This window comes from Perna viridis, chromosome 1 (assembly GCF_037379345.1).
Source record: "Perna viridis isolate PV_CMFRI_1.1 ecotype Kerala chromosome 1, ASM3737934v1, whole genome shotgun sequence".
In the NCBI taxonomy this organism is placed as follows: Eukaryota; Metazoa; Mollusca; class Bivalvia; order Mytilida; family Mytilidae; genus Perna; species Perna viridis.
In genome coordinates this window covers 50,510,252-50,529,786 of record NC_142445.1, presented here as the reverse complement: position 1 = coordinate 50,529,786, position 19,535 = coordinate 50,510,252, and the positions used below count along the sequence as shown (strand labels likewise).

Genomic DNA, 19,535 nt, shown 5'->3' with positions numbered 1-19,535 from the left:
GATGGGATAATTTACCCTTACATATTATTGTATTACTCTAAGTGTATGATATGCCGCATTTAATTTGATGTACTGGTGAATCCTATGCTTTGCTTGCATTTTTATCTTGCCTTTAGGGAAATGAATTTGCAGTGTCAATTTTTGAAGACGAAAACATTTTTTTGTATGAATAAAGTAGTTTCCGATCGAAAAATGAATGCCATACAATGATGATTTTGTACAGTGTATGGTATTGGTTGATCTTGGTTGTTTATTGCTGAACAGTTATGTAAAAAGTCGACCGAGTAAGCTTACATTACAAGTTTTGATACCACTGCAGAATATGATCATCAATGGTAAAGCATTATCCTTTTAACCATTAGACAAATCACCAAAATGTCTTCTGTAAAACCAATTAACCCAGATGTGTAGATGGATTTAAGTTTTGTCCATCGATCTAAGAGAAGAGTGTCGCTAATTGGACTTTAATATGATTGGGCGTTGCTATGGATAAGAAAAAGTGATAATGACATCAGAAATTATGTTAACACCTGTTTAATTTTCATGTTTGAAAATGTATCTGGAACTCTCCCGTAGTCACCACGGCTGATATTATGAGGTAAGTAATTTCATTTCGACGAACTGTCGTTGTTTAATATATAAAACTGGCATATTTTGGTATTTAAATTGTTGTATCACTTTTGTTGTATCGTTTTAAAAGTAACTTGGAACTAAACTTTTGAATAATTTCTACGTGTCGAATACATCACGATAAAATAATAATTCTGTGTAACTATTTAACGTCAATAATTGTATTCGTACTTTAATATAAGCTCATACTTAAAAAAAACCATACCATTTTCATCTTTTCATTTTAGTATTCAGTGCTTGATTCTTACACACATTATCAAGAGCAAATGCTTTGCTTCTTATACATGAAATTACACTTTTGTCAATTCAACATAGTATTAGGAACAAAAGATAGAAAAGTGCTTATTTCTTATCAATTATCAATAGTTTTTTTTACTTTTGAACTTGTATGTACAATGTACATGTACAACTAAATACATATAATATTTATGACATTGATATTATACCACAAAATTAAGAAACTTTGAATAGTAGGAATACTATTGTTAAACTAAACAATAAACTGTGCAGATTAAGGGAACGTAGAAAACGGATAATGAATGAAGATTTCTGTAGTATTATTAAGCTAATTAAGCAGTGATAGTCTATATATCTGTTGTTGATTACATCAATACGATAAGACTGAATTCCCTACGTTTAAAGTTGTACCATCGGAATAATGAATTGTGTGAAACAACCGAATAATCCTTCTTTATTTGACTACTGTTATTTCATTTTTGTTGGTGAAATTTTGAATTATTCAACGTTAGCGTATATCTATTGAGAAATTATTGTTTTTGAAGACGATACGATGAATATTGGAAGAATAAACTTTGCCTATTTCGCCTCTTTCCGACGCAGTCGGTATAGTTTCGCTTTTTTTACCTTACACGTTAAGGGCGCTCTTCTATGGTAACGCAAGTCACCTGATCGCAATTCTGTTTCCCGATTGGCAAAATACTGATAACTGAGTAGCCTTCGAAAAAACTGTATCGAAACCATGTGCTAATTTTCCTGAATGAAAAATGTAGAAACTTATAAGTAAAAAGAACAAAATTTTACCTCGTCAGCTATCTTTTTTTAAAGAGTACTTGTTAAAGTTTGCACTTACAAAATCATATTATATAAACTGGAAAGCCACCAGAATACCACACTATTTATATACTGACCCTTTTAATGATATTTTCGTTCAGATTCATCTTTTATGTTTTATGAGCTATATTTGATTTCGGGCGTCCATTGAAATTGTTGATAGGCTCATAATGATCCTTTGTTATTGTTTGTGAATATTCTTTATTTATTCATTGTTTTAATGTTGTATACGGAAGCCGGACATGCCATGGAAGAAATCAAAGAAATACTTTGCAACTCGTGCACACGAGTTACTAACTTCTACAAACGAGTGAATGACTAGTGCACACGACTTCCGAACTTGCACATACGAGTATTTAAATCCTTTCATGGCACGTCGGGGTGCCGTATTTGTTTCTGTTTTTATTCATACGGAATTGGTTCAATTATTAAATCTATTGAATTTATTTGAAAGAAGAATTTTTAAAAGAGCAACAAAAAAAAAAAAAAAAAATAACAGACAAAACGCATTTCCATTTGATCATTTGCGATTTATCAATTTGACCGCTTAAACATCTATCAGCTATTATGTGAAAGCTGAGGCAATATTAAAGATGTTGCTTAAGAAATATAGACGATGTAAATATTACTTCACTTCTTGCGTCCTGACATTGAATCAATTTTGTTACGATTGCAAAAAAGTTTTAAAAAATTGGGGTAAAAAATCAAATAATTTTTAAAAGAATGAAATATTAAAGGATATAATTCTGGCTAAACCACTGCATTAACATTGCAAAACAAATAAGGAAATAACAAAAATCAAAATAATTACCTGTTTCGGCGTTTAGAGTTTTGTATAAAACTTTACTATCTTTTTTTTCCCCGTACACATGAGTTGTTCAATTAGTTTTAAACTACCTTGAAAAAAAAATAAACTTCAATGATACATGTATACCAGAATCATATAACTGTAATTTTTTTTATGAATAATTATGAAAAATATAAACACTGATAAACTTCAGATTATGTTTATTGTTGCATAAACAATACAAGAGTATGAGATGAAACAGTGTGTATGAGTGTTTTCAGTCTCATGCTTTTTTTTAACCTTTTATGTGATTGGTAAAGCTAACGATCGAGGACAGGATTATCAATTGCTCTGTCGAGGTGGCCAACTCCTTAAGAAATCAGTTTTATTCAGTTACGTTGCAGAAATCTTTCAATACGGTGTGGCTGATAAGTTTTGGTACAACGTGTTAAATCAGTTGTATCAGTTTGTGTGTTTCTACAACACCATTTACGTCAAATAAAAGTATTTCCTGTCGTATAAACGCAAGATATAAACCGTAATGAATTGATCTACAAATCACCAACGTACGAAGGTATGTCGTTTGAGCTGGGCTTTCGTTTATTTATTTATTTTTATTTTTTTTCAAGTGAGTTGTTTCATATTATTTTGAAAATATCCAATCACTTCTTTGTTGTCATCTCATCTGGTCAAATAAATCAAAGGAAAACTTTAAAATCATGGTTTTTGCACATTTTTTGGGGTGAAGTTAGTCTTATAAAATAAATAAGGAGCAAACTCATGTTGAAGTTTATTTCCTTTTCAAAATCACCTTTTATATATATTCTAATAAAATCTGTAACTACAACTGGGTCAGATTACATAGTGTTTAAATATACAAGGTTAAATTATTAAACAAAACATCTTTTCGATTTATTCATGCAAATTGTACTGCAAACTGTAATAGGGATCTTGAAAAAAATACACATAGAGCACAAATCAAAGGTGCATCGATGTGTTCCCTTTGGAGTACAAAACTAGCTATTTGTTGAAAAATGTTTTTAAATCGGCTCCAGACTAGACTCATTAAGAATTACGATTTTCCCAAGAATTATTTAATGCATCATTCAATATTTTGAGCATTAATTGTTTCATACACGAGACTATCAAAATTCATTAAAACTATTACTCGCAGAAACTTAGGCCGCTTGTTCTACCATTTTCTAATACTATTAATCTCAAAGGCAGATTGTTTGGATGTGGTTAAATTCGAAAGTATTTAAGCAGGATAGCTACAAAGACGTTCTGAACAAACCGTGGTCATTAGGAGAAAAAAATCTTCTTTAGATAATAGTTAATGCAATAACTCTTCAAATAAAAGAGGGCATGTAACCATGATCTCTTCTCTTTATTGTTCTTTTCAGTTAAGAAGTTATGTCAAAGTCTGTGTTAGATTATCACGCTGAATAAATAGGTAAACTTTATTATTTATGTTATGTACCACCACTTAGTTCCAAAGTCCTGCTCAACTCATAACTCATAAATGACTTTTCAACATCTATCACAACAAACGGATGTATATCACTTGTTTATTATCGTCCGTGTTTGATATTCAAAATAATCGAACATGAATAAATAAAATCACTTTACATCAGGTAAAACAATTGTTTTTTGTCGAATAAAATACTAACAAGTTTTGTTTATATTTTTACTATACAAATTTGATAAAATTGTCAGAACTTTATACACATTCAAGTAATATGTACATGTGGTTGTTGTAAGCCGTTTAAATGGATATTATGATTTGATTGGTCAAAATTTGAGTTGTGGAAAGTTTGGAAGAAAATCTCAATATGGGATTCTTTATGAAATCGGGCCTTCTTGTGTTATTACACAATTATCTGCGTCTGAAGGTCAAAATATCTTTTTGAAGGTCTTTTCATAAAATCGTTTTGAAATAAATCAGAACTTTCATTTTCCTTAGATTGCTTTTTGGATGAGTAGAGAAAGCCGCGTATAATTAAAGATCATGCTTTATATATCCTCTCCTATATCTATATATCTGTTATAAAATGTTATAGAACACGTCATCGAGTTGATTTAAATCAACTCATTATCCTATGATGATTTTTTGTCATCTAGTTCAAGATTAAGTTATGAAATACCAATTATCAAGAGATAAAAATACCCCATTTAGCTGTCTGAACAATGCGTCTTTTTCGACGTTTTTTTGTTGTTGTTTGTAATGTTATCCCTTTCAAAAACCTTCCGCTCTGTCACTAATTGACCAATTGGAACCATACTTGGTATGAAACCTCCTTGGGATATTCTGCATAGAACTGATGTGGGGATTTTCGATCTTTCGAAAAAATATGGCCACCGTTACTAAAAATAGAACATAGGGGTCAGACAGTAGCTTTTCGTATATATCTCCAAAACCGTTAGATTTAGCCAAATTCTGACAGGGTAAAATTATTTAGCATGATAAGATCTATCTTTGGTCAATTTTCTTTCAAAAATCTTCTCCTCTGACATTACTTGACCAAACTTGGTATGAATGTTTCTTAGTGTATCGTGCATGGAATTGATGTGGGGATTTTTTATTGGTCGAAAATACATAGCTGCTCTTACTAAAAATAGAATTAAGGGTTTTTCACATATGTCTCCAAAACCTTTAGTTTAGCAAAATTATTTCTATACCTGAAATGACCCTTATTATAAAGTCTTCAAAAGTCTTCAGGAATCCAAGTTGTCAGGTGATTCCTTGTAAGAGTTATTGCCCTTGAAAAATGACAGTTTTTTTACAATTTTTCCAATATCTTGAAAACTATAATAGATAGAAAGAAACTTTCTATCGCTGAATTGATCCTTATGATAGTCCTGCCAAAGTCGTCTTGAGTCAAAGTTGTTGGACAATTTTTTACATTTTTTGCCATGGAAAGACAAACTTTAACCTGGTGAACAATTTAGGCTCCTGGGAGTCTTTTGTAATTTCTATGCCATTCAAACATTATTGAGAGCAAAGTGATGGCATTTTAAAAATATATGTATGTATAAAGAATTTTAGCTATTTCATAATTTTATTCTTACTATATTGTTATTCATTAAACGATCATAATGTCTTTTCCAATCGATGCACAATGTCCTTGCCAATTGAATTAGAAATATGACACACCTAGTTTGTTGTAATATTGCCTTTATATTAAAACATAATTTTGGAAAATGGAGGTTAATATGCACTTATAGTAATCCTGGACAACATATTGATTTGGCATTTTTGAATTTGGTATAAATATCACATTCTAGAAAAGCCTTTGATATGCAAGAAATTGATGTGGTAATGAATAACGATTAAACCAAGAAGATTACGAAAATTACTTTAGCTTTGTACTCCTTTGCAACGTGGTTTCCCTCAAATCGATTTAAAATTCTCTCTTGAGAAGTTCCAGATATATTTTGTATTCTATCAAAAGTTCGCATGTAAGCCCAGGTCTAATTTATTGAAGGACATCTATTCCTGATGCTTTGTAAGACCAGGAAATATATCAACCAATAAATCTATTCCAATCGATTTGTTTGTTAGGGAGGGTCGAATTGGGTTTTATTTTGAAAGAATCTTGAATGAAGTTCTACTAGAATTTGAAGCCTCCTTCTTCTCGTACGCACAAAATAGAACATTGTTAAAATTCGTGTCTATTGACAAACACAATTATATATTTACTAAAACAAAAACGAAAAAAAAAAAAAAAAAAAAAAAATGGAGAAGTCACTTCTACTTCAAATTTATTTGTTTAGTTTATATATAATAATTAACTTTTTTTTAAGACAGTTTGATCAAGCATGACATCATTGCTGCTTGCATTGAAAACAAAATTAAATGCTAGTTCTGGAATGTGGATAAGCTGAAGTCAAAACTGACCAAAACGGTAAAATTTAGTCGGAAATTTCGAAAAAAAGGACTTTTTGTCACATAAGAATTCAGATAGAATGCGCTATGAGTAAATATCATTATATTCAAAGAATAATCAAGGGAACCAAGGTTATAGCGGTAACCAAAGAATGTAATCCAGGGACAGAAACCAGACATGGAAAACCGACCCACACAACAAAAAACATAAAGTAACTAAAATCATAAATACAAAGCAACAAAAGCAACTCGGATTCCACTAAAAACTGAGAGCATGGACCAGGTGCACCAGTAGGGTGAGCGTCCTCTGCTTTACTTGAAACACTCGCCGAGTTGCTCATTAAAAAGCAAGTCCGGGAAAGACGAAAGAGGAAAGGAAAACTATAACACGTTGAACAACATTAGCCAGGAACAAAACCCTTCCCCAAAGCAAGATTTTTACATACTTAGATAAGTTTATAAATATTTTCATAAAAACTTTTGAAATGTCAGTTTGCCCAGTAATAAGTGCAGTGTTGTCATGGAAATCATGTTTGAAAAGTAAACCAATAGATCAATTCTAAGTATACAGTTTTGAACAATTTGCTTCCATCCGAGAAAAATAAACACTTTTTAAAAATAAATTAATACCAAACAGAAAGCATATTTTTTTATAGCTATGAAGGTAAAAATGTTTCAGTTCGAAAAAGTACCAACGAATCAGTTAAGGTAATAGTCATAAAACAGTTCAGAAGATATGAACAATAAATAAGTAAAAATAAAAGGAACAAAATAAAAATTAAAATAAGCGAATTCAAGACACTAGCTTAAAAAAATAAGTCTTTGTGGGGAAGACGCGTCAAGGTCAAAATGAAAATAATAATATACAAGTAAGAACTACAGTAAATTAATTCATTGACATTATGAAAATGTATCATCAATAATCTGTTTGCCAGGAATAAGATCCTGATATTGAAAAAAAATAACTATATAGGCAGCGTATGAGATGTTTTCTTTTGTAACTTTGATCTAAAAGCATGTCTTCTCAGGCAATGATAGCACAATAAGTAGCCAGAAATAGTCGCTACTAGGTAGGACATACCTTAACAATAAGTGTAACAACAAAATTACCGAACACTAGTGAGACTCATAATCAAATCAAGTCCAAAATTAATCTGGCAAAATAGATGTTACATCGCCGGATCAGCTGGTAACACGCAATGGTCCTGACTTGGTACAGGCATTTCACACAAAATAGTGGGTTAAATCTAGGTTTCACAGTGCGCTAAACTTCCCTCTTGCATTGCGGCGTGAAGATACCAGTGGTGTTTAAAAAAACATTCGTATGTTTTTGTCATAATCGGTAAATCAGCGGTAAGAAGAGCACAAAGAACAATTTACAGAAAACAATTATTACTCATTATATTAGAAGAAACTGAATATTTTTCAACCAAGGATTGATATCTAAAACAAGAATTTGGTAAGAGACCTTTTAAGACACATTTCCTTATACCCCTGATTCAGGAGTCTGTTACGTAGATATTTATGGCGTTTAATGAAATCATAGCGATTAGTACTTGCTCTAGCGTAGTGAATCAATTGTGAAATATAAACACCATATGCAGGAGATGAAGTTTTATTGATTAACTGAGAAGGATTTATGATATTAAAATAAAAGTTGTCTCTTTTATCATTAATCTTAGTGCTATGATGACCACTGTTGTCAAATTTGAACAAGCCGTGTCTGTAGTATTCTTTATCTGGAGCTCTGGGGTGAATTTATTGCCGGTAACCATTTACAAAAAGAAAGGTTTTTAATGGACAATATATCATCAATATATCTATGGGTAAAGTGAAGACTTAGCACCTTTTGAATTTTTATTCTTTACGAGATTCTGAAGAAATTTAGTCCTTTATGAATATAAAAAGAAATCGGCTAGGAGAGGAGCACAGTGAGTGTCCATTGGAATGCCAACCTTTTGAAAAATAGCTCCTCAAAATGTGACAAATATGTTATCAATGAGGAAATCAAGCATATAGCAAACCTGCTTTTCTGTGTAGCCCTTTTTGATATGTTTGTGGATTTGTAACAAAGAAAATCTATATTTTTTGAAACAGCAAAATATTTACGAATAAGTCCTTTCACACGAGATTTCAATGTAATGTCGTGTATAGAGTTGAGAAGTCAAAACTGAGAAATTTAAACACAATATGCAAGGGAATCTGGTATATTACATCTTTGTCTTGATTAGATCCTTGTTGTAATATTTACTACACAAATGCATGTAATATGTTTTTACTTATATTAGTCTGAAATCGAATTGACTTTTCGTGTTTCCTCTATTCATCAAGGAACAGACATTTGCAGCGTTGAGTTTTACATTACTCACCATTACTCAATGATTTTCATTTTATTAACACGGTTATATAAAGGCTTGCTTGATTCGTTATGTATTTATATAGTTAGAGTTATAGTTATTAAACAATGATACAAAATGGGGAAAATAATATATACACATTAAAAAAAAAACAAAACAAAAAACAAAAAACAAAAATAAATAAATAAACATGATAGACAGTAAAAAGAATTGATATCAACCTATTAAAGAATTAAATAGAAGTCTTTGACAGTCTTCTTTGGGATCAAAGTAGTGTATTGAAATAAATAGCTAGTGAGACAAGCCAATATAAAGCCTTATGTCATTTTTAATGGATAGCGTCAATTTTCCGTGTTCACTATACATCACTCCAGACTTCTTATTCCAAATCTTTTTTTTCCAATATTACTTACTAATTTAATTATTACTGTCTCATCTGTAGAAGAAGAATATGGCCATTTACATGTAATCTCCATTTTTCTCTTTATGTTGCTACTTGCATGTCAAAACCCAACCAAGCTGAAAATGTAATATCACTAATGGATACTATTTCTATTTGAAAAGACCATATTTTATCTCTACATCACAGGCATTGCGCAGAAATTTTTCAATAGAATGTTAGAAATATTCTTTTTCAGTGCATTTCAATGCAATTGTAACTTAATGGTCCAGTATGATATGGAAAATCTTGTCTGTTTTCACGCAATTCCAGACTCATATCTTGCTAACTCTATTCTCCCTACACGAAAGAACGATAGATTGAGAAATGTAGGAAGATATTTCCTATTGGAAAAATGTTGTTTCAGGTTCAAGTTTCTTTAATGAAATTAAAACAAGATATTACCAATTAAATGAGCGGAAATGATATTATCTATAAACGAAATTCTATACTGACTTTTCTATTTGTAGTTTCTTTAGTTTATTGTACAAGTATGTAGGAAATGTAATATGAAAATATCACGAATGATTTAAACTTCATACCCATGCAAACTTTTAAAAACCATTTTATATCCTTTCATTATTTAAAATGCAAATTTGTTTTTCAAGAGAATCTTCTGGAAATGTTAAGGCATATTAGAGTATATACATCTATTGTAAGTATATTAAATCACGACAAATCTTAAGATCAATAAATCATTCATAAAAAAAACCTTGTTGGAGTTAATTGCAATTATTCAAGAACTGGCTAACATTATTACATAGTTAATAATTTACTGAAGTTATTATTAGGAATCGCAGGATAACCTACGGTTGAAGAATATTGGTTAATCATGTTTATGTAAATGTACGAATAACCTACGGTTGAAGAATATTGGATAATCATGTTTATGTAAATGTACGAATATCAAACATGTAGTAATGTTCTTTCATATTTTCAGATCTATGATTACGAAAGAAGGCATAACTTTTCATTGATATAACAGCATTTAAACGTAAAAACTGTTACGCCATACATTGGAAGTACAAAATGACAAATATAACAATGAATTTGACTACCACAAGTCCAGTGATTATCAATACAGCAATGCCTTTGTTACTTATAGTCAAGTACTCCAATACATATCTCATTCCTTTCATCGTGATGATGGGAGTCGTTGGAAACATTAGTTCTTTTGTAGTCTTCGTATTTTCGAAGTTGAATAGGATATCAACATCCATTTATTTAGCAGCGTTGTCAATTTCCGACACCGGATTTCTCCTGTGTGTTTGGGTGGGATGGTTTGATATCATTGGTATCAATTTCTTCCACAGAGAGGGAATCTGTCACATCGTAGTTTTCATGACCTATGTGTTTGGGTTTACGTCAGTCTGGTATGTAAATGCCTTTACAACTGATATGTACGTTGCAGTCTTCTATTCTTCTCTCGGTACAAAAGTATGTCGCCCAGGATTTGCGAAGAAAGCAGTCGTAGGTCTTACGTCTTTTGCCGTTATATTCTACCTCTTCTCCTTCTGGACGTCAAAGATAGTGGATACAGGGAATGGTAGAAAGAAATGTGTCTCAGCGCCACATAACTACGATCAGATGATGATCTTCACTTTGCTTGATACATTGCTCACTCTTATCATTCCATTTTCAATGATCATATTCATGATCACCAGGCTTCTCATCGACATCAGCAAGTTTTATAGATCTGAAAGTCAACAAAACGATGAAGTAACACACAGTGAGTCATCCAACTCGCTAACAACAGGAGAAAACGCAACAAATTCATCGGCTCAACAAGGCATGAAAGCTCAAGCAAAACTAAAAAGAATGATAGTTGTGGTGATTTTGGTGTTTCTGGTTCTCAACTTGCCTTGTCACGTGATCAGACTTCAATCCATATTACGAAGTGCCTTTGACAAGTCTTACGTCACAACGACAAACGAGATTCTTTGGCAAATGTTTTTCCAGATAATTTACTACGTCAATTTCAGTGTAAACTTTGTTTTGTACAGCGTTTGTGGGAGGAGTTTTCGTTCCGCGCTAATGCAATTTCCATTGAGGTCATGTATCATTAACTGTCGTAACTGTTGTGGAAGATTCAACAGAATGGCAACATATAAGGTAAACAGCAATAAGATAAGACAATCTGATGAAAATGAAAACATTGGCGGAAATGTTCATTCTCGTTTAGTCGATATTCATCTATCTGAACTACATGTGTCACAAATGCCATCGTTTGAATCTGACTTTGTCCTCCAATCACCCCCATGTAGACTTATGGGTGTATCCAGTAACACTGAGCAGACAAGAATATGACTATGGCCATTGATAAAGAAAAGACATAACTGAAAGCAATATATTTCAGAGATGGTGCTAAGTTGTCAAAGAATAATAGTACTATTCTGTATTAAGTGTGGTCAAGTATTTTTTACCTTTCAATATTAAGATGTTCTCTGATTGGTGTGAGGTGACAATGAATCGCTTATATACAAACAACGACCGTCCTTTCAATGAGCCAAGTATTACTGAGCACAGAAGAAAAATTAGTTCAATAGCATATAATTTCTGGTGGTTTCTACTTGAAATGGGCCGTTCCTATCGAACGTACATCATCTTATCAAGACATTATATGAGGTTTAATTGATTTTGGCTTTATACCTAAGCAATTCTACAATGCATTATCATAATTTTTTTCTTTATCATTGTTCGATAAGTCATGAACACGTGACCAGTATATGTACTTTTTAGCAAATATGAAAAGAAGGAACACATGTGACTATTGATATTGCCGGATATGACCATTTGTCATTTTGTGTTCTATCATCATTTGAGCCGTCTTCATCTAATGTTGTCATAACTGAAATCCCCACTTTTTTGTAAGTGTTGTACAAGTTTTGCAAAGGCAAATAAACGATTGAATCAAACACATGTACAAATATATCTTTTTAAGTTTCAATAGTCTTTAATTATGGTTTTTCCTGTTCTCAGATGTCAAGATTTCTTTCAACATTGCCAGAACTTTTTGACATCAGTTAAGGCGAAATAAAATAAGAATTATAATCTAATTTTGGTATTAAATTTCATTTAACAAGATTAGGCGACGATTATTTTGTAGAATAATTTGTCAATTGTGAGTAATTTCATCTCAAGAATCTAGGTCATTAGCTGGTAATTAAATCATGAGTTATCATGGTATTTTCAAGATAAGAATTAGTTTTGGAATTATTAGGATAGAAAGTATAAATATGTTTGTAGCTTACTGTTCCATTCAAATTATCTGAGATTCTGTGCAGTTTGGTGTTTAATATTGTATTGTTTATATTATTTGGTGACTTACTTAGGCCAAAAATTAATAATATCATGTTTCTTGCTACATTACTTACCCTAAATTTTGTGTATGGCAATTTGACTCAAACACTGTGAAAGTCTTGTTTGTTTCCAAATTGACTCATTGTAAAATGTTATTGAAAAAAAAATAATAAGTAAAATATGATTTCCCTATCTATTACCAAATTTTTTGTGCTGGTAGCAGGAAACAAGATTTATTGTTTTGGCTCTTGTGAATGTTGATTTTCTGTGTATTTATGGACAATATAATTGGCTCATTAACTACAGAACAACGATTTTCTTCATATCCACCCAATTGTTATTTATATATTGTTGGTAAGTTTCATAATTTTAAAAATAAATAAAATTTCTATAGTATTTCAGACGTTTTTATTATTATTATTATTGAGATTTACAACATTTCAACAAACAAGTTTAAATGGGTTTTTAAGCATCAAAACAATTACAGATACACTTTATATTTTTATATAACACCAAATTGCAGCTTATGCATTAATCAAACGTATGCATTAAGACTTTCTACTGTCATCTATAGAAATGAAAGCGTATTAAAAAAATGAAATGGTAGTCATGGGAACCAAGATTTTAGCGGAAATCAAAAGAATGTAATCCAGGGACAAAGACAAGACATGGAAAACAGACAAACATAACAAAGAACATAAGATAATCAAAATAATACATACAAAGCGACAAAAGTAAATGAGCAACTCGGACTCCACTAAAAACTGGGAGCATGGACCAGGTGCATCGGTAGGGTATGCGTCCTCTGCTTTTCTAGAAACACCCATCGAGTTGCTTATAAAAAGTCAAGTTCGTGGTAGACGAAAGAGGAAAGGAAAACTATGACACATTGAACCAATCAGTTTTCATGGTGCATATGCATACACCGTAACGATCCTCGAGTTCATAATGATGACCATAAAACTGTTGTGATGACTTTAATCTTGTAACAACGTAATTCTGTGCCAAAAGCCTAAATGTAGGAAGTCGAGCGTGATACAAACAGTCTGCGCTGCGTAGCTATGTCAAGCTAGGGCATAACGTATGATATGGAAACTCCATACGCAGGTGCTGAAGGGCTGTTGTCACAGATGAAAAGAATGTTGAAAATACGGAATGAAAAGTCATCGAGTTTGTCGTACAGTGTGGGCAATAGTTTTCCTGTACCATCGATCTCTAATTGTAGGTCAAGATATGAGGCTGACTTCACATTGTCTGTTTTATCCTTTATCTTAAGTTGTTTGGGTTAGGTGCGATGTATCAGATCCCCGAAACTAGGATTTTTTAACAACAATACGTCATCTATGTAGCGGAAGCTGAGATTAAAGGATCTAGCTAAACGATGTTCCTTCTTTTGGATCAGATCAGCTATAAAGTCAGCCTAATAAGAGTGAAGGAATATACCAGCAAGTAGAGGAGAACAAATTGTTCCCAATGGAATGCCGATCGTTTGTTGACAACCGCGTTCACTACATTTGACAAATATGTTGCTGATAAATTCAGGCATTTTAAAAAACAACGTTTGCGGTATATTTGGGAAATTATTTGGAATTATGTCTCACAAAGTATGAGGAATCCCTACCAAGAACTACATATTTGTATCTAGGTTTACCGCCTATTTGGAGTAACAATGATGGATATTCTTTTTAGTCGGGATTTTATCTGAGTATGGGGAATAGAAGGATAAATAGTTGAAAAATCATAGGTTTTAATGTTATAGTATTCTGATAATAATCTTGAATTGAGGGTTTCCAGAAGATCTCCCGATTTTTTCAGTATCCACATTGAATTAATACAAGTACGGGAGTAAAAAGTGACGTTGTAGGACCCTCTTTGACAGCTGTGAGTATAGAAGTTTTGAAAGTGGTTTGGTGGTACATTTTGCAGATCCAGCTATGTTGCGCTGTTTGTATGGATTCTTGTGGTATTTGTGAATCCAGTACATAGACGGTAGATCACAACAATCGTCAATTGTAGAGAGATCAAAAGAAGATAGCATAGATTTATGGTTTTCCACTATCTCTTCGTTGGATAGTGTAGTGGCAGTATAGGGCGTAGTACTGCTATTATTTTCTACGTCTACTACTGATAATAAACATTGGATGTAATACGTTTTGCAGACAAAAACAATGTTGTTTTGGGCTTTGTCTGCTGGTGCCACAATATCATTGTCATAAATATTAGACAATATTTTTGCTACATCGAGGTCTTTGAAAACTGATGTAGCATTGACACTCATTGACCTATTTAAAACTTTCATACGTTTCAAAATTAAAGACCTCACACCCTTTACTCACTCCGACAGAGAATCAATGTCGTCTTGTTCTCGTTTTATCCATTTTCTTGCGAAGACCACGAACCCTTAGAAAGGACGTTAAGGAGAGATTCGTTTTTGATGATGTTTAAATCTCCCGTAATGACATGACCGGAAAGACCATATTTGAATGGATAATTTTTGCATGAATAGTCACGTGGTTCAGCCTTGAAGTCCTCAATCTTGAGGTCTTGCAATAGTCTTTTATAATTGAATATTTTGGATGCAGTCGGTAAAGTATTGGGATATGAAATAATCGGTATTGATTTGTTTTTGATATATACGGAATTTTGTTCATGGCGTTTTTCTGATGGAGGTTATCAGCCAATTTATTTGCATGTATATCTTTGTTGACAAACGGAAGAGGAAGAAATGATCATCATTTCTTCTAGACCTTTTATACAAACTGGTTTAAAGAGTATATGGAAACCAATATCAAAAATGATGGCCACAAATCTGTATAATGATGAGGTAAGTTAAGAAACAGGAGTTGTCAAGACTTGTTTTGTATAAAAGGTGTGTAGTAGAGTGTTAGGTATAGAATAGAGTTTTGTTCGAATGTGACTAAGTCCAAGAAGTTTTTGTATGAAAAGAAGAAGACCATCTAAGGAGACATCATGCATCTTTGGTGATGTATAGTGTCGGTGGCCATGCCTCCTTATCAGTCTTGGATTTTTGTTAAATAATCACATTTATGCTGTTGTTATATTGTTGAAAGGTTTCCTATATTTTTGATGTTATCATTGCACTCGTAAGGTATTGCAGTACGTAGTCTGCGTATCCACTATGTGACTCTTTCCCTACGATAGCTTTTACGTAGGACAAAACTGTTCGATGAAGGATAGAATATTATCAATTTTTCTCAGCTGTTTTCAATTTCTATCATACATCTTCTCAGCTTTGATGAAAGTAAAACTTCTTGAAATTGTTAAGATCAAACCGCTTATTTTAGTTCATACATTTAAGTGATTTTCTTTACTTATAGTGTTATTAGTAGCCATAAAAAATACGTTAAAACAAACTAACATGTAGTAAGTATGTTTTACATTCTTTCATAACATTTCCAGACATGGTTGGGTTGGTTAAAAGGTATCAAGGTCATTCAAGGTCATATATTAAATCAAACAAACGTCAGTTTTAAGATAAATGAAACGGCTTTATTTACAATGCAACCACATTTTATTTAATACCGATATTATCTAAACAACGCCATGACAGATATTATAGACTTATCTTCTGGCACATAAACGTATTACGTACGCACCGGAAGAAATGAACGAACAATCCTTAGTTTTCCTTCACACATATTTTATTTAAAATTCATTTTCATCCCATAGTCAAAGTTGGTATTGAATCTGATGAAATTACAAATGCAGAAATATAGTTTTCCATAGTTTATATACGTGATAAGATATGCAATTCATTCCGAAAGCGGACGTATCAACGAACAATAATATTGAGTGTAAATATCGACAAAAGTACCGAAACGTCGATGGGCAATTCAAAATACGTCAAAATCCAAGTACACGGCCTGAACGTGAATACAGGAAGACGATCTACATACACAATAAAGCGAACCGAATAAAATACATTACACAGAAAACTGAAGGCAAGTAAAACAAGATGTAACACAAAAAAGCTCAAGGAAAATGAACACCCACAATAATAAATGTGAATAGAAATCTGTTTTTACTTTTAAAAAAACAAACTTATTACATTGGTAGTTATGATGGCGTATATATGATATAGTTCTTTATATAATAGGATGCAGATCTTTCCTTTCTTAAAATAAGCCGTCATATTTGTGTTTCATCAAAGACATTTAATTATGGGTGATTTTTGCATAACTTTAACATTTGCAAAATTATACAAAAATCTGCGTTGTATAATTTCAAATTTATTAATTATTTTTCTCATAAATCAATTCATGTAATTCTCGTTACAACAATCAAGAACATAGCAGATATGCGACGGTTATTTATTTTCGATGTATTACAATACAAAAGGCAGCATAAAATTGCAACTGGTCAAAATTGGAAAAATCAGTAGTCAAAACAGTATAGAAAATACAATCTTAAAAATGCAAGTTCAAACCTGAACTTTGTGGGCGAGTAGCGTTAAGTTCAAGATGAAAATAAATAAGATATAAGTGAAAAATTTAGAAAATAATTTTTTCTCAATAAGATCTGGATATCGATAATAAAGCTTTTTTAGGCAGTATATGACATATATTTTTTATAATCTTGGTCCAAAAGCCTATCCTCAAGCAACGATAGCGTATTAAGAAGTCAAAACAGTGGCTACTAGCTAACCTGAGAATGTAAACACCATATGCTGATATACTACTGGAAAAAAGGAACATTTAAAATTTTTAAATAATATCTAGTTTGTCATGTACATTTTTGTACTGAGATGATAACTTTCGCCAAATTCGAAATGAAGGTCTAAAATGACACAGGAAAACAGTATCAGTAGTATCAACTATAATTTGTTTTGGTGGAGGATTAAATAAATAAACGGAAGCCATTCTCCAAATTTAGGATTATTGATGGAAAGAACATCGTCAATATTAAAGTTGTTATTACATTTGATTTACGGTTATCATCATGAACTAGTGAATCGTAATGGAGTATCCATAAAAACCATGAGAACTGATTTATTATCTGTGTCATATTTTTCATCTCCTCTTACTTCCAAACCCGGAGGCGATGGAAAAAAACAAAGGACGCTTACCCTACCGGTGCACCTTGTTCATGCTCTTGGTATTTTAATGGGGTATGGGTTGCTCATTTACTTTCCTTTCTTTGTACGTGTTATTTTCGTTTAAGTAAGTTGGTGTTTTCTATTTTGTTCATGTGTCTATTCTGCCTGTCTGGTCGTTATCCTTGTATTAAATTTTTGATTATTGTTCGTTCGTATCCTGGTTCCCTTGATTTCTTTTTGGTTTTATATAAACAAATGAGAGATTTTTTCGTCTTAATTCAAGATCAGATCTACTTTACAAATTTTGTAAAATCGAAAATATGTCCTATATGTAACACAGAAGAAAAATATTTAATTTTGGTATTTTTGTTGCCTCTTTTCCAAACCCTAAGGAACATAACACGAAAACTCAATCCCAATCTTCTTTTCAAGATCTTTTATTCAGTGTCATAAAGATTCGTTCACTTTTACTAAATTAACTACGCTGAATCAAGAAAAACAAAGTTTGTTTTTGGAACTTTTTAGCCCTTAATTTTTAAACGATGAAAGTCTTTAATCCTGGCCTGTCTTTTGTTGCTGTTATGGAAGATTGTGGTGCCATTTCTTAGAGATTCCTACACCTATATTATAATCACTTATAAGTATAGATTCTAAGTGCCTACGGCCCACGACAGTGCCATATCATTACAGGACCGCAAACGTTGTCATGTAAGTTCAATTTATTGAGTAATTAAACTAAGTATAGCTTTTAGTATGGTCGATGCGATGTCGTCCTGTTTCTCCCACTTGTAATTACATACCTAAATAAACATGGATGATTTGTAGTTTTAGCAATTATAGTTTATTCCCGAATTATTGCTAAAATTTTACCTGTAATTCACCTGTATATCACAGTTTAAATATATAAAAGTATGATTAAGATTATGTATGACTTTGATTAATTTCATTTAAAAAGTACAAAAATACTACAAGTATTTCACATAAAAATTCCATTCTTAGAGATTAAACATGTAGAAAAATAATTTAAATAAATTACTTCCACAAAACAACTGTAAAAAAAAACAGAATGGCCTGTATTAGATTTTTTTCACTGATTATTGTTATGCTTAATAAAAGTTATGAAAAAATTGATATTTTTGCTTTTTTCTTTTTATATTAGTTTTGCACCATTATTGCAGTTTATTAATAATCTGGGTTTTTTTTCCAATTATAACTATTTAGTACCCAAGCTTAATTACTGACGGTTACTAATATGTAGTCCAAGCATCCAAGCTACACTATTCTGATTTAAACATTTGAAAGTAAAAGATTTGCAGCTTACCCAAGCTGCAATTAATGTCAAAGTTGAACACTTCTCACCAAATATTATTATGACAATGGAGCTGTTTTCTTTTCGAAATAATTCAATCAAAGTATGGCAAACTTTCAAGTTCAGTATATTCAAAACAAGTTTGGAAGAGAAAGTGTAGTCCTGGGAGAGATACATTGTCAAAAACAAACGCAACAAAAGGGTTTACCGGCATTGTGCCATCATAGCATGTCCAGCAACAATAAACACACACGAGGGACATATACACTTGTAGTAAAATTGGGCCCACTGCACAACCATCAACATAATCAACCTAAGGTAGAGGTCGTGAAAATTATCCAGACAATGAAGTAACGAGTTAAGGCAGAGGTCATACCAACAATTTATGAGGAGTAACTTGTTAAACTCAGCACTCCAGAATGCAATGACGACATGAGACAAGTTGTTGAGCAACTTCCTACATACTGTATAAACAAAGGTCACACTACATATCCTACCTTCCAAAAACAACTGCCGACATCGACTGACCAGACAAATGGTGCCTAACTACTGCCGGAAACCAGTTCCTTCTTCCCTTTGACAACATCTACCCACAAATGCTGATCTTTACCACAACTGACAATTTGAGACATCTTACTGCTGCCTATCGCTCTTCCACCAGCTTTACACAATCTACGCCATGGTAGATGGATCCATGTAC

At 32.1% G+C, this 19,535-nt stretch overlaps 1 protein-coding gene and 1 long non-coding RNA gene across 2 annotated transcripts; one reads left to right on the top strand and one right to left on the bottom strand.

Annotated features, from left to right (window-relative positions):
• The first annotated feature begins 406 nt into the window (after positions 1-406).
• Positions 407-12,794, top strand: LOC148629215 (thyrotropin-releasing hormone receptor-like). The gene is made up of 2 exons (XM_088546299.1): positions 407-598; positions 10,111-12,794. Exon 2 carries the CDS (start codon positions 10,200-10,202, stop codon positions 11,475-11,477), a length of 1,278 nt encoding a protein of 425 aa, XP_088402425.1. The 5' UTR covers positions 407-598; positions 10,111-10,199; the 3' UTR covers positions 11,478-12,794.
• On the bottom strand, positions 781-2,600 carry LOC148629216 (uncharacterized). Its single transcript, XR_015915382.1, has 2 exons — positions 2,513-2,600; positions 781-1,623 (listed from the first exon to the last, which is right to left on the bottom strand). It is a non-coding gene; the product is annotated as an uncharacterized LOC148629216 (long non-coding RNA).
• Positions 12,795-19,535: the final 6,741 nt, after the last annotated feature.